The sequence below is a fragment of the Cornus florida genome, unplaced genomic scaffold (genome assembly GCF_030987335.1).
Source record: "Cornus florida cultivar Cherokee Brave unplaced genomic scaffold, ASM3098733v1 CherokeeBrave_3.0.0_Hap2_scaffold_94, whole genome shotgun sequence".
NCBI classification, from domain to species: Eukaryota; Viridiplantae; Streptophyta; class Magnoliopsida; order Cornales; family Cornaceae; genus Cornus; species Cornus florida.
Window position 1 is genome coordinate 65046 of NW_026775928.1, and position 23743 is coordinate 88788.

Here is a 23743-nt window from a genome sequence, read left to right on the forward strand (position 1 = left end):
AATGAATCGTTCAAAGCTCAAAAAATAGAACATGCCAAGGATACGTCACACAAATATTCTCATATATTTTTCTTTTAATTTTTTTCAATTTCTCAGTAGTATGCACACATTTTAAGGAATGTCTCCACTTTTTTCTATCATTATTTATTTTTCTACTTTTCTTCCTCCTCTTACTCTCACTTTCTCTTCCATTGATTTAGCGAACATTTTAATACCACAATCGAGAACAAAGTTTTTATGCAAAAGAATAAATCAAAGAAATAAATGAAATTTTTTAATTTTGAGTTCAAGAATTTCCTATTGCATAGCATTCCAATTTTACAAATAAGGTTTTAAAAACAATGCGAACATGACTTGCGTAATTCAACAAATTACAACATGTTTAATTATCTATAAATTTAAGTCCACCGATCTTAACAATAATAAATTAAATTTAAATTCACTTTATCATATTGTATTATTATTCCTAATTTTCGGTGTCGGTGGATATTTCTGTGTCCTTGACTAAAGCCTGCCTCGTGTACAAACACAGTCTGTCACTGTTGTGTTGGGTCCATAGACTGCATTGCATTATTGTTGTGTGCTGTTTGAAATGTGAAAATGATCTGTCTAATAAAAGTTAAATAAAAATATGTAATGAATTATTTTGTTCTTCCAACTGTTCCACGTACCACATTAGTGATGCAATTTATTTATATGTTGGGTCCACGGACTGCATTATTGGCTTGTGGGTTCCACCAATCGTTCAAATTTTCTGTCCATGAAATAATTTCAGTGCTACTTCTTGGCTGCTTCTTGTAAGATGCCAATAATCCACAGTAGCTTTACTTTGTCAATTTTAGCTTTGCTCAATCCTTGTTCACTAGAAATCAAATTGAGGATTGAAAACTCTCTTTGGTAAAAATTAAATATGCGAAAAAGCTCATAACCTCCAATCGATTATTGCCACGTGCACGTGGTTTCATAAATGTTTGTTGAATTGTGGATATCGGTGTATGTGCATATTAATTTCTTGGTGTCTATATATATATATATATATATATATATATGCTTTTGTCCTCGCTCCAAGAAAGTTCCCTCTTCTTATCTTTTGACTAAACCCATTCTTGGTTTGTGTGGTGTGGGGAATTCACTAATATGTCGTCGTTTAGCCTTTTAACTATTCGAACTGATTATATTGGCTTAAGAAACAGACTGAAGTACATTAATTAATGTGAAAACTCTCTCCAGTAAAAATAAAATAAAATGTGAAAAAGCTCATAGCCTCCAATCCATTATTGCCACGTGTGGTTCCATAAATTATTCCAACCTCAAAGTGAAATAAATGTATTTTGTCTCTTTTCAACAGTAGATAAATTTTTTTTTTCTTGACAGCTTTTCTTTTGCAATTAAAATCTCACGGTTTGGGTATAAATTAAAATAAATAAAAGTTATTCCAACTTCATTTTTCACGTTAGGTCCCTTCACAAAGTCTAGTAAAAAAAGTTACACCCTTCACGTTGGATCCCTAAATTTTTAATTGTTTTGTTTATTTCCGATGTAAAAGATTTTTTTTTAAGAATTTTTTTTTTATATTTTTTATTTTCTAAGTTTGATAAGAAATTAGTTTAAGGTTGAAGCCGAGTCAGTTGGACAGGATGTATTTGGATGTGTTGATCGCATCATGTCATCAGTGTACTCGTTTAATAATAATAAATTATTTCATAAAAAGTTAACTCATTTATTTATAAAATTATAAATAACGAGATAATATATTATATTTTATTGAGACAAACAAACCAATGACATGCTCACCCGACTTTGTGCAACCCAATATGTACTCTCAAACAAACATAGTGTCCAGTCTGTAGTGTTGGATCCATGGAGTGCATTATTATTAAGGTCAAGTTTAGGTTGAGATTGAGGTCGAATTCATCAGGTAGATGCATAAAATAACTGTCAAAAATTGGTGCTACTTAAGTTATTTTTGTTATATTTTAATATTTTTTTTCTGATAAATATTTTAATACAATCGAACACCATAAACTAAAAAAATATTTTACATCCAAACAAACATAACCCCCAATCCATTATTGCCACATGTACGTGGTTCTATAAATGTATGTTGGATTGTGGATTTCGGTGTATGTCTCTTTTCAACCGTAGATGGGTTTTTATCTTCTTTAGTATCTTTGCTATTTCAATCAAAATCTGATAATAGATAAATGCTGTAATTTGAAAAATTAAAATTGCCTTAGTTGTTCATATAAATTTCAGGTAATATACAACATTATAGATGCAAATTTACTTCTTGGTTGAGAAGAAGTGGTAAGGTTACAAGAAAAAGCTTATTTGTTGAGATTACTTTCCGTCAAAATAAATAAATAAATAAAAATATTACAACTATTAGGAAGGAATTATTCTATTTTCTTGTATAATAGTAATAATAGAAGAACTCTAACACTGAAGACCTATTTGTTTGATTTGTAATTTTAAAAATAATTTTTAATGATTCAAATAACAATCTTTTAAAATTCTTTAAAAAAAAAAATTCAATTTTCAAAGAATTGAAAATTATCTCTATCACAAATCAAACAATCTCTAAATAACATTATTATTATTTTTTATTTTTGTCTATATAATGGCTTAAAGTTTATACTTTCAAGCGTGATATATGAACTACTTTCGAAAAAGTAATGGGTCCATGGGATGGGACTTGATCCTTTTGTCCTATTTTATAAAAATATTTTGTTACGATATCAACCTTTAATAATGGGAAAGCAATATACCCATTTTATTTTTAAATAAAATGACATTATTGTCCCTAAATTTTGTAATGTGAATATAAGAATTAGGGGCATTTGACACTAGGGGAAGCTACAAATATACACTAAACAATTTTGAAATCACAAAGTTTAAAATAAATTCATAAAGAAATTAGTTGCATCAATAAATCTTATTACATGCATAAGCCCAATCTCAAAAGAAAATTAAAACTAAAAATAAAGTTTTTTTGATAAATCTAATTAATGAAGATTATTAAATATAAAAATTGAAAGCATTATTCATTTAAACAACGAACGAAAATTTTAAAATAATCAACAATCATTTCTCTAAAAAAAAAAAAGAAAAATTATGTCATCATGCTAGTTTGGCCTTTTAACTATTCAAACCAATTATATAGGTTTAAGAAACAGACTGAAGTACATTTATCAATGTGAAATTTCTTTCCGGTAAAAATAAAATAAAATATGAACAAGCACACAGCTTCCAAACCATTATTGCCACGTGTTCAACGGTAGATATTCTTGTCATCTTTTCTTCTGCAATCAAAATCTCACGGTGGGTCCCTAAATTTCTAACTTCTTTTTCACGTTGGGTCGCTTCACAAGGTCTAGTCAAAAAAGTTACACGTTCAATTTCATCGGTGAATGTCTCTTTTGCGGTGGATAGATTATTGGTGCAACCCACTATATACTCTAGAACAAACATGGTGTCCAGTCTGTAGTGTTGGGTCAATGGAGTGCATTATTGGTGTCTGTCATGTATATTTTAAACTTTGTGATTAATGTTTATTTTTGAGAGGTCCACTGGCAAATAATCCAAAGTAACTCGACTTTTTTTTTTTTTTATAAAATAAATTATAAAAAATACCACTCTATTTTAGCATTTTTTTTTTTTATAAAAATATCATTTAAATTTTCAAAAAAGTGCATGTCAATCTCTCTATTGTGTTTTACCTTCAATTTGGTAGTGCAGTTTATTAGTATTATTTTTTTCTGTGTTTTTTTAGGCTTGATATGAAAACTTATAAAAGCAAAGTAATATCCACACTGCAAATATTTGATAAATGCACTTTAATTTTAGGTTAAATAACATCATTAACCATAAATTTATAATTAAGTGCATGGGAATTAAGAACACTTTTATTTGCTTAAAAAAAGAAAAAAAAAATATATTAGAGTGTAATTTATCAGTGAATATAATCTCTCTAACAAAAATAAAACAAATAAATATATATATATGTGTGTGTGTGTGTGTGTATGCGAAAATTCCATAGTTTCAAATGCATTATTGGCTTGTGTGGTTCCATAAGTTAGTCAATGTAAGGCCAAAATGTCAAATGTTTGTGGCAGCTGAACTGTCGATTTTGATAGAAAAGAGGAAATGACATGCATCATTCAGCTGAACTTGAATGTGAATGTGAATGTGAATGTGAATGTGAATGCATCATCCAAACAGCTTTCAGTGTTTGTCCCTTTCCTACAGTAGGTAGGTAGATTATTGTGCAGAAGCCTGTTCGATTTTTCTCTTTAAAAGTATTTGATCCCTAAATTTCATCACTTTAGAGAAGATGAGAATATCTTATGATTATTTGAGCTAATGCATAAAGGGAATTCTAGTTAAATGTGATAGTTGGGACTTCTTAAAAATTTAATTTTCTTTTCTTTTGTTTTGGATAGAATATTTCTCTTTGAGTTTAAGATATTCTTCAATATATTTAACATTACGAGTTAGTATTTTCACGTGTTAATAATTTTATTGAGATGGTTGATCAACTATCTAGTCTATCTTTTTTATTCATTCAAAAAAAAAAAATATATATATATATATATATATACACCTAACTAATTTATACTTTTAACGTTTTTAGCCACGTCAATCATGGATTGCTGGCTCATTTGTTTGTATAATCGGCTTGAATTTTGACTTGTACTCAAGTTATACTCTTTATGTGTTAAAAAATAAAAAAATTTAACTAATTTATACTTTTATCGTTTTTAGCGATGTCAAGTAGAGATTGTTGGCTCATTTGTTTGTCTAATTGGCTTGAATTTTACTTATACTCAAGTTCTACACTTTATGTGTTTAGAAAATTAATCTTGAAGCTTAATTTCCGATAATAACCCAGTTTGGTACTTGAATTAGCTAGTAAAACTTATAATTGATTATATTTTCTTTTTTATATTTTAGTATGTTTAATCATTGTAATAAAATTTTCAAGATTACAAAAAAGAAAATATATATATATATATAATTGATTCCTTTGTGAACTTTATGCCATTCATTGTACCAAGGATCCAATATCCGGAGTAAAAAATTCGCGCAAAAATTTATTGTGATTCCCACTGCCTAATTTGGTCATTCGCCTCTCATCTTAACCATAAAAGATCAAATAAAAATAAAAATAAAAATAAAAAACAGAACAATGTGGGTTGCTTTACGCTAAATGGTTGTAAAAACACTTGAGAGGGTGTACAAGTGTAACCTGCTTATTTATTAAATTTTACTTTTTTTTTTATCATGATAAAACAAAAACAATTATGAAATAAAACATTTAAATGCAAGTAGATAAACGCAAGAGTAAAAGATGAGCATCAAATTTTGTTGGTGAAAATTTTTGTTGGAAGAAATTTAACCAATCGGGATGAAAACCACGAAGTGATCGTGATTTATTAGAAAACTTGTTAAAATCCATGATTCAGACAATTGCATCTCACAATAATAACCACAACTTAATTTAATCACAAAACAATATTTGAAATATTTATCATCATCATCATAAACTATTTAAAAAATTTCCCTTCTAATGTGTGCATAAGTTCAATACACTTGCCCGTTATTGTCGTGTCCTGATTTTGTATTCATGTTCATATTCTATTTTATTTTATTTTTACTATTTTTATTTGTGTTGTTAGAGTGAGAATTCAACATTTGAAATATTTTCCATGAAGCCCTTACTAAGAGTACTTTGCAAATTGGAGCTGAATATGAATTATTCTTATAGCACAAATGTTTGTATTTGCTTTAATTTATAGTAAATGAATCACCGCTTGTGATTTGAAATAAATATGACTGTCCAAAATTGTAGTATTGCTTAGTTTATGCGACCGAAAAACATAAATAAATGCTGTAATTCGGGAAATTATAAGTTTGTTGGTAGTTCTTGGATTTATTAACTTGGCATATGCTTTTGTCCTCCCTCCAGGTAAGTTTCCTTTGCTTGGGTCCATGGACTTGGTCGCATTTTTGGGGTGTGTGTGTGTGTGGAATCCATTGATGTCTCCAACTTGCTTTTCATGATGGTATTTCTTTTCATAATTCAAAGAAGCTTTACTTTGTCCTTTTTTATTTTTGACAGGTACTTGGATGGTAAATTGCAAACTTTTGCCAAATTTTCCATATACCGGACAAAATAAACACACAATCTCTATCAGTGTCTCAATTTAAGCGCAAAAAGATCAAAAATAAAAAAAAAATAAAAAAATAGAATGTCACTCGTGTATATATATATATCACGGTTCACGGTCGCAGTTGCGGTATAACTGTGAATATTGATATAAATTAGCGGAATTGAATAGTTTATGAGGGTGTGCAACAATATCGGATCTTTAAAAAGAAATTACGAACCCGATAATACGTTGTGGATAAGTTGATAAAGTACAATAAAGTACACACCTCAGTTAAACTTTTAACCAGTGGTTCTATTTTATAAAGTACAATAACACTCTTTCAAGTTTGTCAAAAAGACATATAGACGAAACTTAGCCTATTTTGGGACAGCCCCTCAAATTTAATACGATCACCAAAGACACCCAACAGTAATTAATTAATATTTTTGCCATTTGATTTTTATTTTTGAATAACTACACCCCTTTTGAATTACCTTTTTAACCTCCACTTGATTTAGTATTTGTAGACCAATTTATTTCCTTCTCTCCCCTCAGCAACCTCAGCAACCTTACCACCACACAACTTATCTCTTTCATTCATTCATTGGCGTCATATTGCAACCAATACTTAATCTTTTCCGGTTGGACGTTGTTCTTTGTTGGTTTGATCCCTAAAGCTTACTGTTTTTGGTCTCTGAAGGTAACTATTCAGATTAAGGTTTTGGACCTCTCTGATTTTTAATTTCTGTTTGGCTCACTCTACTATGTTTTTGGCTCAATTTGTATATGATTTACCTTCATTTTTGGCTCAATTTGTACATGAAGCTCCTTGGTTTGAATTGAAAAATCATGATTATTTGTCAGAATTAAAATGCAACAACTTTGATCTGAACACCCAATGAAGGTTTTTTGTTTTTTTTCTTTTTGTAACACTTGAATCCAAACACCCAATCACGCACACCCAAACACCACCTAATTTCCCAAAAATCCCTAAACCACTCTCTCTCTCTCTATACACACACACACACAAGCCCACTGTCTCTCAATCTAAAACTCAGAATATACACACACCATCTCTCTATCAAAAATTCAGAATATAATATATATATATATATATATATATATATATATAGTATCTCTATGTGTCTGTCGCCACTCTCTGTATATGTGAGTGTATATATATATATATCTGCAGCCTCTCTCCTTCTATATAATATTGGTGGTTGCCAATGGAAGAAAAAATTTATAGTAGTCCTCACAAAAAATAACAGATCAACGTACATACAGAAACAAATCACAAAAAGAAAAAGAAAAAGAAAAAGAAAAAGAAAAAGAAATATATATATATATATATATATATATATATATATATAGATGATGGTGAGTGAGTATGACGGATTTATAAATTATTAAACCCTTTTTTCTTTGCCCATCTAGACAAAAGATAAGCTTTAGAGAGAGAGAAGAGTGTTTGTGGAGAGGCCATGAAGTTGGAGAACCAGAGGGTGGTAATGACAGCTGACTGTGGAAATGGGTGTGAGGGAAGAAGACGAAGGAGTGGAAGTCTGTAGAGAGAGATGGAAGAGGGTAGTTTGGTCCTTTAATTATTTTGATATTTTATAATTAAAATTAATAAAATAATAAAGGATAAAATGAACTTTTCACCCTTAATTATCTTTAAATAATTGAGTTTTTACAATTCTTTGACACTCAGCTATCCTACCTCAACCATACTGCGTCAAAAGTAATGCTATTGAGTTCCGTTCGTGTAAACAATTGGGTTTCCTCCATCAGTTCGCTACGATTTCACAGTATATAAAGATTTGAATTGTGAATTTATATCTTTCTTTCATTTCCTTTCACATGTGGTCTCTCAATCTAGCTCAAGACCCTTCTTCTTTTGCATTTCCTACTCTCTCTTCTCGGAATCTATACTAACTATTCAACTGTTGTTTTGCAGACACAACTTCTTTATTTGTTGATTGTCATATAACCCTAGAATTCGGAATCTCCACTAGGTAATCTGTTTTTTCTTTTTTTTTTTTCTTTTTTTTTTTTCGTGTAGAGTTCTAAAAATATCATTCATTGCTTGCTTTTGTAATTTGATTTTAAATTTCCTATATTACAATTGTACTGGAGATAGCATTTTTTTTTTTAACTACCATAGTGTCGGCATTTTTTTTTGTTAGAGAGCCTGATCCGGAATACATATAATTTTCTTTTATCCTTTATAAAATGATATATTTGGCTATAAATATCTCTACTAATATAACCTTGTCTATATCACAATTTTTAAATGTTGATCTTAAGTTATTTTTCCCTTTTATATGTTGAAGATACAAGATTTCGTTTCTTTTCTTTCTCTCTCTCTACCCTTCTTTTTTCCACTTTCCACCTGTAATGGTCTATTTATAGACCATCACCCTTATTGTAGTTAACCAATTACATTGGGCATATATTCGAAAGCTTTCTTCCTTCTGGGTTTGGTCTTCCAATGGGCTTGACCTTCCTCGGTGGATCCCCCAGGTTCGACCCATTCCAGGGCGCTTTGGCATGGATCTTACTTCAATCATTCGACCCAATCTCGTTCCCGCGAACCATATCCGGCCCATGCCACTTGCCGCATCCTCAACTGCCCCCATAATTACCCCTTATTGATTAGGTGGTAATTATTAAAGGCTGCTAATGATGACCTGACGGCTCGAGGAGATCGTGTGGGAGAATGGACAGTTAGATCTAGGGGTCGGCGTTTCGAGATTCAAAAAGACAACCCATCGCTTTCCTGACTCCTCGGCTCTTGGGCTCTCCTCGTCTTTATAAGCTCCATTGATTCTCCATCGATCCTTTTTACCGTCTCCATCTCACCTTTTGCTGTTTGAATCCTCTCCGGCGATCTCTTGCGAAAGATCTTCCTTTCAGTGGCTTTGCAATACTCTCTGCCGTTTTCACTCTCTAAGGTTAGTTTCATTTGCATTTTTCTTTTGGAAGACTTCTTTCTCCTCCCCGGAATCCTCATTCACTCTTACCATGACAGTAGATCAAGACGTTCTTCGCATGAAACTTCACCTTCCTGACGATGTAGAAATTAGAAACTGCCCCTGAGAAGTGAATATTAGAACCGGTGCTGGCCTTCTTCCCAGCAAGGTCCTATTTTCACTCCTCCATCTCAATCTCTTTAGATTTCCTTTACATTCTTTCTTTTGCTATGTTTTTAACAAGCTAAATCTCTCCCCTTTACAAGTAAACCCCAATTTCCTAGGATTTTATCCGTTATGCTACTCCTGATTCGTGACAGAGGTCTGGATCTGGACCTCGTAGATCTTTTCCTCTGTTACAAAGTCAGCAAGATCAGAACTGACGAACCGTTTTACCACCTTTTCCCCATTGAGAAGAGGTCCATCTGCACGGATAAAATCAAATCCGAGAAGGGTTGGAGGAAAAACATTATTGGGGTTAGGGGGGCCTGGTTCTCTCCAGCTGCAGAGGATTTCCCTATCCCGAGCGCTTTCGGAGAGTGCTCTGTCTCGTTTTACAAGAAATATAAAAACCATAAGAGTGACTGTCCTTGCGAGATTTGCACTCCTCGTTTTTGTACTTTCTTGTGCCATTTCTTAGGCATTCCTTGTGATGACTTGAGTTACAGTGTGTGCAGGGATAGGGATAACTACTTGAAGCGGTACGTTCTGACCAACGTTCCCTCTTGCTCGGACCTTCTCACCTCAGATAATCTCCTTGATATCTCAGTCCTCGGCAAGACAATGAGCCAACTCCAGATCCCTTCCTTCGGCAGGAAGAAAACTGCCCCCAGGCCCGCTACCACCCCTGCATCAAATTCCTCCCCGGCTTCAGCATCTTCCTCCGCTACCCTTTCTGATACCACTCCTGTGATACCCCTCGGATCCGAGACACGGGTTGATTAGGCCCAGGCCCAAATCCGAGAGATATCAAACAATTAATATATTAAAACGAACACGGAATACAAAAGTGATTAAAGAGAAAAAATTTAAGCTGAAAGAAACTAAAATAAATCCTCAAATATAAATATTTAAACCTTGACAATCCAAACTCCATAAGTTTAACAACTCGGGAATCCATCTCTAGTGGACCCCTAATAAAATCCCAAACTGCATGGAAGAAAACTGAAGATAAAATCCAAATCTAATATCTGGAAAGAAGTCCTACGTTGTCGGTAGAATAGAAGTCTGTATCTGCTCTGCACGATCAAACTCTAACCCTGGAACTGACGAGTACCTGAAAAATATATGGGTGGGTCAGGCCCACATGCAAATCCTGATCTACGACAATCCAAACAGAAATCCGATACGCAGATACATACTAGAAAGAATCAACAATATCTAGAATAGTCCATATATGTATAAGTACACACTATAGGACGCTCACTAGTCCAAAAAGGTCTGTCTCAGCCTGAATAGAGATACCATGCAAATCGCACATACTGTGGTCATGTGTATCTAGACCTACTAGGGAACAACACCTCTGTCCAGCTATCCATCCTAGGCAATATACGCACCCCAACCATGGTCCTGAGACTCAAGCTCATACCATGGTACATATAATAAATATATAAAGTCCGTGTCCTTCTATTACAAAATATCAACCATCTGAAAAGTGGTTTGATAAATGTAAAGCAAATCCATCCTGAAAACCATATTAAGTCATTCAATTATTTGATGATATGACACAAGTAGGTGATGGACTTAACTCATAGGGTTAATCCATACCTTAATCCAAATTAGGTAGGATTTAGTGTTTGACTAATCCATACCTAGTATGTCACCGTCCCATACCGGTACATACAAATTCTCCATATAGCATAGTTATTAAAACAATACTATATAATCAACAACCATCCTCCAGTATATGCATTGGTATAAATTCATACATATATCAATATTAGGTATTCACTACAGAATCTAAATATCATGCTCCAATCATTTAAACAGCTAGAATAAGACATAGCATTTGAATCCTCCAAAACAGCCAATAAATTGATACATATTAAACAAGTTAAATGTCAATTTAAATTCAACTAAGTATAAATAAATATAATTAATTTACCCTACTTATAACACAGTAACAATATAGGGTTATATATAATTGAATTATATATAAAAACTTTGCCAAGTTCCAGTTATATAATCCTAGCAAAAACAGTGCAACGTATAGCCATTATTTGATCTGTTCATTGCTCTTACCCTTAAACCATTATGGTATTAAATGTTTTCAACACTTATTTAAGTCCCTAACATTTAATTACATCCCACAGTATCATTTAAACAGCCTTAGAAAACACTGTACAGCCAAACAGCCCCTATAACTCGTTTCTGGGCAATTCAAGAAAGAGCAGGCTCAATTAAAACATTGAGCCTGCTCTAAATTTAGGTTAGAACCGGCTCCTTCAGCATTGAGCCGGCTCCATCTTCCTAATAGAGCCGGCTCCATCCTCTTTGAGCCGGCTCTAAGGTGATTTTAGAGCCTGCTCCTTCTCCGTTGCAGTCTACGTCCGTTCTAGCTTCATCTTCTTCAACTCCGGTGATTACAGAGCCTCTGTGGTGTGTTCTAATTCTTATTCTAGGTTCAACCTTAGTCCTAAATAAGTTTAAGCCACTGAGTTCTAATCCTAACATGTGTAGGAACACAAGTTTCAAAGCCCCGTTTACAGAACCTCTGTTAGCAAATCCTAAGCAAGTTGCAACAGATTTAATTCAGACAAATTTGGTGCAATTAAATTCTATTTTAAACACTTGTTTTGGAGTTCAAATTCAGTCGTAGATTAGTTAACAAACAATGATATACAATCAAAACTTAAATTGAAACACAAGTTGATTCACAGCGGCAGCAAGGTTACAAGTTAATTTTCCTAAAGCAACCAAGAACAGATTAATACCATCAATTTAATTACTGATTAAACATGCATAATAGATATAATTAAGCCTTAGTATAATCCCTGGAGTCTTCCTAGTCATGCACAGAACACGAATTAACGGGAGAGAGAAGAACAGAACTTGCCTTGAGACTTTGGTTTAAAAACCCCCAACTGTTGTCTCTATCTTCTTTGGCTACCTTGGTTGTATCAAACAGCCTCTGCTGCTCCTAATTCAGTCCCGAACTCCTCCTTGAATCACTCAAGTTCACTATGTATTTCCTCTCAATCTTTCTCTCTATTTTCTCTCTATCACACTGTATACGTGATTATGGTGAATATGGTTTTTATTTGTAACCCTAAATCAATGTATAAACAATATATATATAGACTCTACAGAAACCCTAAGTCCATACAGATATCACTCGGCCCATAGGTAATCCTAGGTTATAACAATGTCGGCTATGATAAAACCTAAAACCCTAAGTTACAATTAATGCATTTAAAACACATTAAACCAATTAACATAAATAAATAAATAAACAATTAAAACAATCAAATTAAAACTAAAAATAAAACATTTAATTCAAATAAAATCAACTAATAACAATTAAATTAAACAATATCAAGTAGTTCAAATAAGTTCAGATAAAATCAAATAACACACCAATTAATACACCAATTAATGAAAATACACACTTAAACAATTTAAAAATGCAATAAAATAATTAATAAAAATATCAGAATTATCCTTTTGAATTTAGGGGTATTACAACTCCTTCCACCGATCCATCCGTGACGGCTGCTGACCCGGTCGCTAACACGGCGACTGCCAGTCCGAACGTTACCCCCTCTGTCAACAATCCTCCTGGTTCTACCACTGCTTCCGCACGGGAGAAGGCCAGAGGAAAAAGACATCAACCTGACAGTGCCCTCAACATGGATGACGTTCCCTTGTCTCAGAGGGTTAGGCCCTCTGGGCCGAATGTGGTATCCCTGGCGAGACCTCCTCAAGCTAGGCCCCCCACCCCTTCTGGGCATGCCTCCGCTTCAGGAACGGCGCCATGGAGCCCTCGCTTCATTCGAACAGACGGATCGTCTGTGAAACCGACCGAGACTATGTTCAAAGATGGTAAGACCGCAATGGCTTACTACAGGAGTATGTGGACTCCCAAGGACATCGAGGTAGCCAAAAGTCTGTCTCAGAGGGAGGTGTTCAGCCGATTTCCTTTGTCCGCCATGGAGGTAACTTCTACCCCTTAGTCAATAAATCTTTACATACTCTTGACACTTATTTTCTTTTAACCATCTGCTCGGCTTAACCAGTTGTCCTGTATATCTCTACACACCTTATACGGGATGATGGCTATGCAGAAACAAGTTGAGCATGTGAATGCCAAGGTCCGCGCGCTTTCTGACAGCCTTAATGCAGCGAACAAGGAGAACGACGATTTAGCTGCTCAGAAGACCGGGTTGATGGTTCAGCTTGGTAAAATTGAAAAAGAGAGGGATTCGCTGAGGAAGGAAACTGACTCTCTTCAGGATGAGAGGAATGCTCTGCAGCTTGAAAGGAGCGTCTGGCATACCGAGCGGGAATCCCTTAAGGCCGAGAAGGAAGAACTGCTACGCCTTCTGAGTGATGAGCAATCCGCTCGGATGGCCTTTGAGAAAAAGGCCTTGGACAAGCGCAACACTTTACTTGATACCATCAGCAGGGTAAATGGTGGTATGCTAGCTCTGCATGCTCGGTTCTCTAGAGTTGGAGCCCTCAGATATGCTCAGGGGTTCCGAGAGGGTTACGCCGATCGCGTCCCGGATGAGGGTCAGACTGGCTCTACCCATGATGATGTAGATAAAGACCTGGATATTGACCCTCCTGGTGTTTATACCGATCCAGACTCCACCGCTGCCGAGGGCATATTCGATAAATGTCAGGAGATTGCGTCTTCTCGGATCACTCATACTCCTCCTGCTGCTCTGACTTTGGACATTCTTCCTCTGTCCACTTTGACTCCGTCTGCTGTCACTGCTGAAGATAACCCTCAGTAGAATGAATCTTCCAACGCTGTTGAGGGTAGGACTCAACAGAACGATTCTATCATTCACCTCGACTCTCCACCTCGTGAAGACGGCGACACCACCAATAATGAGGAGGTAGCCCAACATCATCAAGAGGCCGACGAGGCAAACGCCTCTTAGTTAGAACTTTTTTTTTTTTTAAATGTACTGACTTTGGTATATTTGCCATCTTTACACCTCATTTTTTGTAACCCTCTGAACCTTATTAATGAGATGGCCGACTTTTGGTCAAACTTTTTATGTAAACTTCCCTTTTTTTTTTTTTTTAGCAAGTGTTTGGCGTTCGGCTCATTGTGCCAACTGCCATTTACTTTGCTCAGGCGCCTGGCGTTCGGCTAGAATGCCACTTGCCACTTGGCCCTTTAATTTTCTTTAGCAAGTGTTTGGCGTTCGGCTCATAGTGCCAACTACCACTTACTTTGCTTAGGTGCTTGGCGCTTGGCTGGAATGCCACTTGCCACTTGGCCTTCTATTTTTCTTAGCAAGTGTTTGGCGTTCGGCTCATAGTGCCAGCTGCCACTTACTTTGCTCAGGCGTTTGGCGTTCGGCTAGAATGCCACTTGCCACTTGGCCTTCTATTTTTCTTAGCAAGTGTTTGGCGTTCGGCTCATAGTGCCAGCTGCCACTTACTTTGCTCAGGCGCTTGGCGTTCGGCTAGAATGCCACTTGCCACTTGGCCTTTTATTTTTCTTGGCAAGTGTTTGGCGTTCGGCTCATAGTGCCAGCTGCCACTTACTTTGCTCAGGCGCTTAGCGTTCGGCTAGAATGCCACTTGCCACTTGGCCTTCTATTTTTCTTAGCAAGTGTTTGGCGTTCGGCTCATAGTGCCAACTGCCACTTACTTTGCTTAGGATTTTAAAGAGGAGTGGAATCTTTATAAATCTCAGAAACTTATACATTCAACTGTTTTCAATTTAAAATAAAAAAAATTCGGTACTGAATCTCAACTTTTTATTGATAATACCTCTTCAGAGAAGTAGCATTCCAAGGCTTGTTAACCAGCCTTCCGGCCATGGTTTCTAAGGTATATGCGCCTTTTCCTATGGCCTCTGCAATTCTGAATGGGCCTTCCCATGGTGGCATCATCTTTTTGACTATCCCCACCTTCTTTTTCAGAACCAGGTCACCTGGCCTAAAGTCTCTGTACTTTACTTTCCTGTTATGGCTGTTCGCAAGCGTCTGCTGGTAAGATGCGAGCCTTACCGCTGTTGCGTCTCTTTTTTCTTCCAGCAAATCGAGGTTAAACCTTAGCATACTGTCATTATGCTCACGGTTCCATGCCAAGCTTCGAACAGTCGGAACTAAGTGCTCGACTGGTATAACTGCCTCGGTTCCATACGCCATGGTGAATGGGCTTTCACCGGTCAGTCGTCTAGGGGTCGTTCTGTAGGCCCATAGGACGTTCGGTAGTTCATTTAATCACCTTCCTTTCTTCTAGTTTCTTCTTGATACAAGTAAAGATTGTTTTGTTTGTAATTTTCGCTTGTCCATTGGCCTGTGGGTGACTTACTGCTGCCAGCTTTTGATTAATTCCATACTCCTCCAACAGCTTTCTTACTTGCTTACTGTCAAGGTTGGTACCATTATCCATGACGATTGACCTCGGAACACCAAACCGGCAAATAATATTACTCCAAATGAATCGTCTCACATAAGTTTGAGTAACGCTCGGATATGGCTCTACTTCCACCCACTTAGTAAAGTAGTCTGTAGCCAGTAACACATACTTGTTCTGAGCTCTGGCAGTTGGTAGAGGGCCAACAACGTCCATCCCCCATTGTGTGAAAGGCCATGGTGTGGCCATTACATGCAAGTCTTCAGGCGGTTGGTGAATCAATGGTCCGAACCTTTGGCATTTATCGCACCTTCTGGACAATTCTTCCGAATCTCGCGACATGTTTGGCCAGAAGTACCCTTGAGCCATTGCTTTGTGTGCTAATGATCTCCCCTCTGAGTGGTTTCCACATACGCCTTCATGAATGGCTCGTAATATTTGCCGAGCCTTTGTGGGGGTAATACACTTTAAGTACAATCCGGAAAAAGATCTTCTGTATAACTGGTCATGTACTACGGCGTACTTTGCAGCATTCGCTTTGATTTTCCTAGCCTCATCTCTTTGTTCAGGCAGAGTACCATCTCGGATGTAAGTTATGATCGGATCAATCCAACTTGGCTCATACTGAATAACATTCACTTGCCAAGGATCCGAGCCTGAAGGTTCTTCGAAAATGGATGGCTGGTTTAATATTCCCACTGGAACCACCCTTGCCAATGTTTCTCCAGAACCCGAGGCGCTACATGCTAGCCTGTCGGCATCTTCGTTATACTCCCTCGGAATTTGAATGAATTCAATTTTTTCAAAGTTCTTCGCCTCCCGCATAACAGCAGAACGATATGCTTCCATCGTTTCATCCTTGGTTTCATACTCACCCCTCACTTGCCGAACGACTAACTGTGAGTCACTAAAAACATTCAGATTCCTGACCTTAAGTTCTTTGGCAAGCTTTATTCCTGCCAGCAACGCTTCATACTCTGCCTCATTGTTCGTGGCTGCGAATTCAAGCTGAAACGCTTGGCTTAAGGCTATACCTTCTGGCGTCTGCAGTTTGATCCCAATGCCTGCACCCATCTGATTTGAGGATCCATCAACGAAGAGTTTCCATAAGCACTTACAAAGATCCTCCTCCACGTCCTCTGAATCACATTCTAGTAAAAAATCTGCCACCGCCTGCCCTTTGACTGCTGTTCTAGGTTCGTATGTGATATCAAATGAGCTTAACTCTATGGCCCACTTCGTCATTCTTCCGGAGAGATCTGGTTTATGCAGGATTATTCTGATAGGAAAGTGGTTAGAACAATAATAGGATGGGATTCAAAATAATGCCTGAGCTTTCTTTTTGCATGCACTAGCGAGAGTATCACCCGCTCTGCCTTTGAATAACGTCTTTCGGGCTCAGTCATTGTCTTGCTAACATAGAACACTGGATATTACTTCCCTTCTGCGTAGCGGATCAGAACGCCACTTGTCGCGATGCTGGATATTTCGAGATACAAAAACAGCTTTTCGCCTGATTCTGGAGCTGACAGTACCGGAAGGTTCTGCATATATTTTTTCAGAACAGTTAACGCTAGGCGTTGTTCATCTCCCCAAACCTGCCTGCCGTGGTTCCGTATTGTGTCAAAAAATGGTTTGCATCGATCTGACAATTTGGAAATGAAACGACTCAGTGCAGCAATCCGTCCCGTAAGTGTTTGCACTTCTTTGATTGTCGTTGGCTTGGCATTCTTAGTCAGAGCATCTGCTTGGGCAGGGCTTGCCTCGATGCCTCTGAGATTAACCACGTGCCCTAGGAATTGGCCTGAACTTACACCGAACGAGCACTTGGTCGGATTGAGCTTCATTCCATATCGCCGCAACACATCAAACACGTCTCGAAGATGCTGCACATGATCAGCTTTCTTCTTACTTTTGACCACTATATCATCAATGTAAGCCTCCACTGTCTTCCCTATTTGTTCCGTAAAAATCCTGCTTATAAGTCTTTGGTAAGTTGCCCCGGCGTTCTTCTATCCGAATGGCATAACTTTGTAGCAATACGTCCCGCGCTCAGTAACGAAAAAAGTTTTTTCTTCATCAGCGGGGTCCATGGGGATCTGATTATAACCCGAATAAGCATCTAAAAAGGTCAAGCGTTCATATCCAGTAGTTGCATCCACCATCTGATCAATCTTTGGCAGCGGGAAGCTGTCCTTCGGACAAGCTTTGTTTAAATTGGTAAAATCAATGCATACGCGCCACTTTCCATTTTTCTTTTGCACAACGACCACATTCGACAGCCAGTCAGGGTAGTACACTTTTCTTACAAACCCCGCATCAAGCAGCTTGTTAACTTCCTCGGCAATAATTCGGTTGCGCTCGGGGGCAAACCGTCGCTGCTTCTGCTTTACAGGTTTTGCATTGGGGTTAATGTTCAAGGAGTGACAGGATACCGAAGGATTGATCCATGGCATGTCTAGGTGACTCCATGCGAACACATCTGCGTTTTGAGACAAAAAATTAACTAATTCCTGCTATTCCTCCTCAACGAGTCGTTCCCCTACTCTGGTTGTCCGTTCCGGTCGGAACTGATCGATCTGCACATCAAGCAGTGGTTCTTCAGTCAAGCCTACTGGTTCCTCCTCTCCATTCTGCTTGGAGGGAGGCTCCTGTAATTGCTATTTCGGACTTACTGAACGAATGAGAGCTTTCCCCTTTCCTGCATGTTTCAGCGTTACAGAGTAACATTCTTTAGCTGCAACTTGGTCTCCATGAATGTCAATCACTTTGGTTCCGTCCGGTCCCAGGCATCTCATTCCCTGATGCAGAGTGGAAGGAACACCTTGAACTCTGTGGATCCACCCTCTGCCCATCAGAAGATTGTAAGAGGGATGAATTTCAACAACTACAAAGGTTTCCATCAAAACCCTCTCGGCAGCGTGTACCGCTAGCGGATTCCCGGTGGATTTCAGCTGATTCTGTTTGATCTCGAGCCGATCGAACATATCTCTTGGCATGATGTTCGCACTACTTCCAGGGTCAATTAGAACTCTGCGCACCAAGCATTTGGCCACTGTCAAACTTACGACCAGCGGGTCCTCATGAGGGATCTGAACACGTAACAAGTCTGTTGCGTCAAACTTTATCTGCGTTGATGCGCTCTGCTGGTGCAGAGTGTTTACACTACCTATCATTCTCTTCATTCGTACCTGACGAAGGCGTGTTCGAAGCAGTTCATCTGATATCTCAGCAGGTTCTGGCCGACCGTGAATTGCATTAATTACTCGAACTAGTTGCGTGTTGTGAGAACTCGACTTCTGATTCTTCTTCACATGCTCCATTGGTCGGTTCTACTCCACCGTTGGTCCTTGAATATAACTTGCGAACTCCCCTCTGGCTATCAGCATCTCTACCTGTCTCCTTAGGTTCCTGCATTCGTTAGTCTGGTGGCCAAAATCAGAATGAAATGCACAGTGCTTAGACTAATCCCTCTGTTCGAGAGGTTGTCTGATTGGTAAAGGAGGTCGGAACTTATCTTTATTTTCTTGGTATAGTCTCGCTAGGGTAACTTTCAATAGAGTAATCAGCTCTTCATCTCTGGGCCTCTTCTCGGATTTCCACGAGGAGCGTTGTGGTTGAACCTATTTTTGCCTGATCTTTGCTTTGGTCTTTTCTTCCGTGGATATAACGGATGTCTTCCGAGCGTTTGCCGCCTCTTCTTCTTCCAAGCGCACAAATCCATCGGTTCTTTTGTTAAGTTCATCCATAGTCCTCGGTATGTTGACCACCAAGCTTGTGTAGAACGGGGTGCCACGATTCATGGCCAGTATGAATGCTTGAACTGCCGTTGAAGGGTGACATTCAATAACCATGCTCTTGGTAAGGTTAAACCTGGTTAGGAAAGCCTGGAGACGCTCTTCAGCGTGTTGCTTCATTGTGAATAAGCTCGAAATATCTTTCGCTGGACGCTTGTTTCCATAATATTGGCTTATGAACCGATCACACAGGCTTCGGAAACTATCTACTGAACCCCTCGGCAGGTTCTTGAACCAATTCAGAGTTGGTCCAGCCAGACTCGTAGGAAAGCACTTGCACATCAAAGAGTCATTCTCAGTGTTTAGAGCCATTTTCAGCTGGATGTGATACACATGATCGATCGGATCAGTCGTTCCGTCGAACAGAATGAAAACGGGCATGGAAAATTTCCTCGGACTCGGAGCATTCAGAATCTCATCGGTGAACGGTGAATCAACCGTTCGAGCTGCTGAACGGAGTGCTTCATTTTCCCTCTGGAACCCCGCGGCTACTCTCTGGTCTACTGATCTCCTCTCCGAGCTGTGATAGTCACACGTCGGTATGGAAGGCCGATAGGTCGGATCGAATGATCTATCCTCAACGAAGTCTTTGCGCCATGGAGGCATAGCTTTCTGATGAATCACCTCTGTTGCTTCACCTCGGCTGAGCGTTTCTTGATGTGGATCAAAAGTCATTGCTTCGTTTCGCCTGATCTGCTCACGTCGTGGATTCATGTGAGTCGATCCTTCATGATCAATAATACGACGAAGATTTGGCGGCAAACCGTCCCGCCGGATTTCCTCGCGGTGAGGATCTACTAGATTGTTTCCAGCCTCCTCACCGTGATGTGCTGCATCGGTACGTGCGCCTTTTTCTCCTACCGGGAGTGGTCGTGGAATTACTGGAGCTTCTTGACGCTGCATTTCATTCCTTAGATCCACATTTTCTCTCCGGAGAGCTTTGATCATGTTCATCAACTCATCAAGTTTCACTTGCTGGACGTTCTCAACCGTATTAGAGTTGTCACCCCCTATCATGATTCCGGATCGAAGCAAAGGCATGAATTACGAACTTCGAAACAGATCTAATCATTACCGATGCAAACTTCGCTAGATCTGGGCTTAACTTCATCGAATCGTGATCACTGTTTGCTAGATCTGAACTTTTCTAGCTTCAAACTCGTCGGATCTGACTGAAACTGAGCAAATCACAATTGCGTCATTCCAAAGCAAATGCCTCAGAATCCACAATAAGCAAGAATTCTCTCGGAACAAACTACAATCTCACTGATCTGGATTCAACTTCCAGAAATCACACTTCGTATTCACAAACTCGATTGAACTAATATAGTACTGATCGGGTTTGAATTGATCTTCGTCCTCGATTCCCACAGACGGCGCCAATTGAAGATACAAGATTTCGTTTCTTTTCTCTCTCTCTCTCTAGCCTTCTTTTTTCCACTTTCCACCTGTAATGGTCTATTTATAGGCCATCACCCTTATTGCAGTTAACCAATTACATTGGGCATATATTCGAAAGCTCTCTTCCTTCTGGGCTTGGTCTTCCAATGGGCTTGACCTTCCTCGGTGGATCCCCCAGGTTCGGCCCATTCCTAGGCGCTTTGGCATGGATCTTACTTCAATCATTCGACCCGATCTCGTTCCCGCGAACTATATCCGGCCCATGCCACTTGCCGCATCCTCATATGTGCAAAATAAAACTAAACGATATTAAGGTATTAGCCATAGTTTATTTGTTTATCTTTTACATCTTGTTTATCTTTTTATTTTCTTTGCCAATTTTGAATGAGAACGCAAATATTTTATATATTATTAACTATCTTATGTATTTAAATTAACACTAAATGGTTATTAAGTTTTTTCTCTCAACATCGTGCTGGGATTCAACTAACTCTATAAATCTTGAACTATATATTTCCACTAAGGAAGTTCACTGACCCCTTGTAACACCCCCACATTTTCCACGCATAAGTTGATCAGGCTTATACACGAAAAACGAGGGATATCAAAACAATTGGCAATATACAAGCATGGAATACAAAATGATGGTAATAAAAGAATTTAGACAGGAAAGGAACACTAAATAATACAACATCCATCCATCCTTTATTTAATACAGTACTCCATTACAACTTGGAAATCCTATGTCAAGGATCCCTAAATATAAACCGAAGAGTTCAACGTCAAAAGTAAATAATAACGGAAACTGAAGTAATGCATAAAACTTCTACCCTGAACTGGATCGTAAGAGTAGATGAGTTCGGATGGTGGTCCCTCACTGCTAACCTCAACCTTGGAACGGGTACTGACCGTATCCTGAAATAACAACAATGATGGGTCAACCCCACGAGCAAGTCCTCTCTACTATGACTTAAATCAGAGAATCAAATAAATTAATCATTTATATCCGGATGAGTACTATATCTGTATACATCCTAATGGAACTAGCCAATGTATAACATGACCTCAACCAGAATAGGCGGTGATCACTTAGACTCACACTAGGTGGTTAAGTGTCGCCTTTCCCTACCCGGGAAATCAGCTATTATACATGGTGCACGATACTGACAACACAGACTATAACGAACTACACAGTGATAACACCTCTCAATATACTAATGAATATACTGAGCATATCAATTAGGCAACACATACCAACAATATTAATAAATATACCGAATATGTCAATTAGGCAACACATGCCAATAATATTAAACCACATACCCCGATAGCCACACATCTGTCTATCGTAACGAATGCATAAGGTATAAATGAGTCAGCTCACATGGTTTTATATGGCAACACATCCATATAATATAAATGCGACATAATTTAAACAGTCCATTTATTTTCCGGAAATGCACACAGCATAATAATAATGAGTTGTATATCATTAACAACATAAATAATCCTGCAATGTATAACGGACAATTTATTTGAATTAAAACCATGTAATTTAATTTTAACATTAATGATTAATACCGTTTAATAAAATAATAACACAATTAATAATTAACAATGTCATTAAATTAACTACATCCGTTGAATGGTGATCTGTATTGAAAACGATACAATTATTATTTAAAAATAATAATCGGACATAATAATAACTAACGGGTAATAAAATAATAATTTAATGTCCCGTTAAACCCGTAAGTACCAACCATAGGCCCAAAAATGCAAGTTTAAGGTTCTAGAAATTACAAAACAGTCCCTAGGGGTATTCTGGACTTTTCCAGTAGCTGTAGGGGTCCCTCACGCGCCCCCACGCGCCTCCCAGAGCTTCCCACACGCGCCTCCACTATTCTCACACGCGCACGCGCTTGCACGCGCCCCCACGCGCGTCTGGAATCAGTCACGCGCGCGCACGCGCTGCCATGCGCGCAGTAATGCATCCTGATGACGCGGCACTTGCCGATTCGTTGGTTGCATGGTCTTGCTATGGGCGCGCTACACTAGATGAATCTACCTAATCCAACGGTTCTTGATCCGGGTGTACTGCAGTAACATGGACTGCGATGCACCGGATCAATCAGACTCTACCAATGGCCAGGATGCACGCGCGCACTAACCTACAATGCGCCACATCACACCGGATCACTCCGGTCATCTTCTTCACTGCCGGTGGCCGGAAACCTTGTCGGAGGCTCGCCGGAAATTGCAGAAAAGCCCTGGAAAAATCTAGAAAATTCTAGAAAAATCCCTAAAGCCTTATTTAATTATTTTCAGCTATATTTTAATTACATAGGCTAATAAATAAATATCTAACCTCTTTAATAATTAAAATCTCATTATTTTAATAAACTAAAAATTAATTTATTGAAATTCCTAGCATGGTTTCTAGTCTCTAAAAACCCGAAATAAATTAAATGAATAATTTATGGATTCAAAGGGGAAAAGTAGATAACAACTTGCCTTATGGATTTAAAATAAATCCGCCGGTTGTGCGTCGTCGGGTAAAATCGCCTACACCGGTCCAAGCTTCTTGCTCTCTCTTTTTTCCTTTCACTCTTATAAAATAGCTCTCTGTAATTTTTAAGCTTTCTAACTTAAGTGAGTTGCCTTAAGGGTAAGTTGGCTAACTAATATATATATACAACTTATATAATATATATAATACAAATATCTAAATTTTCATTAACTTTCAACATTCCCACCTATATGGCTTTAAGTCTTACCCATAAACATTAATGAAATCCTATCCTAATCTCTAATTTCATCATGACGATTTAATACTATTATTATTATTATAAATATTATTATTATTATTATATTA

The 23743-nt window shown here is 37.8% G+C and overlaps 2 protein-coding genes across 8 annotated transcripts in view; both read left to right on the forward strand.

Annotated features, from left to right (window-relative positions):
• Positions 1-6321: 6321 nt before the first annotated feature.
• Positions 6322-23743, forward strand: part of LOC132292982 (putative disease resistance RPP13-like protein 1) — a 29916-nt gene continuing 12494 nt past the window's right edge. For 2 of the 6 annotated variants that reach the window (XM_059790420.1, XM_059790422.1), the window contains exons 1-2: positions 6322-6852; positions 8113-8170. The gene's annotated coding sequence lies outside the window, so the exon portion shown is untranslated. The other 4 variants (XM_059790423.1, XM_059790419.1, XR_009477666.1 and 1 more) reach the window with 4 other exon arrangements.
• LOC132292983 (uncharacterized) lies at positions 8177-14355 on the forward strand. Of its 2 annotated transcripts, none has more exons than XM_059790424.1 (2): positions 8177-13281; positions 13363-14355. In XM_059790424.1, the coding sequence occupies exons 1-2, from the start codon at positions 12976-12978 to the stop codon at positions 14083-14085; spliced, it is 1029 nt and encodes a 342-aa protein (XP_059646407.1). In that variant the 5' UTR covers positions 8177-12975; the 3' UTR covers positions 14086-14355. The 2 variants fall into 2 exon arrangements, with proteins under 2 accessions (XP_059646407.1, XP_059646408.1); XM_059790425.1 differs by having other exon boundaries at positions 13411-14355.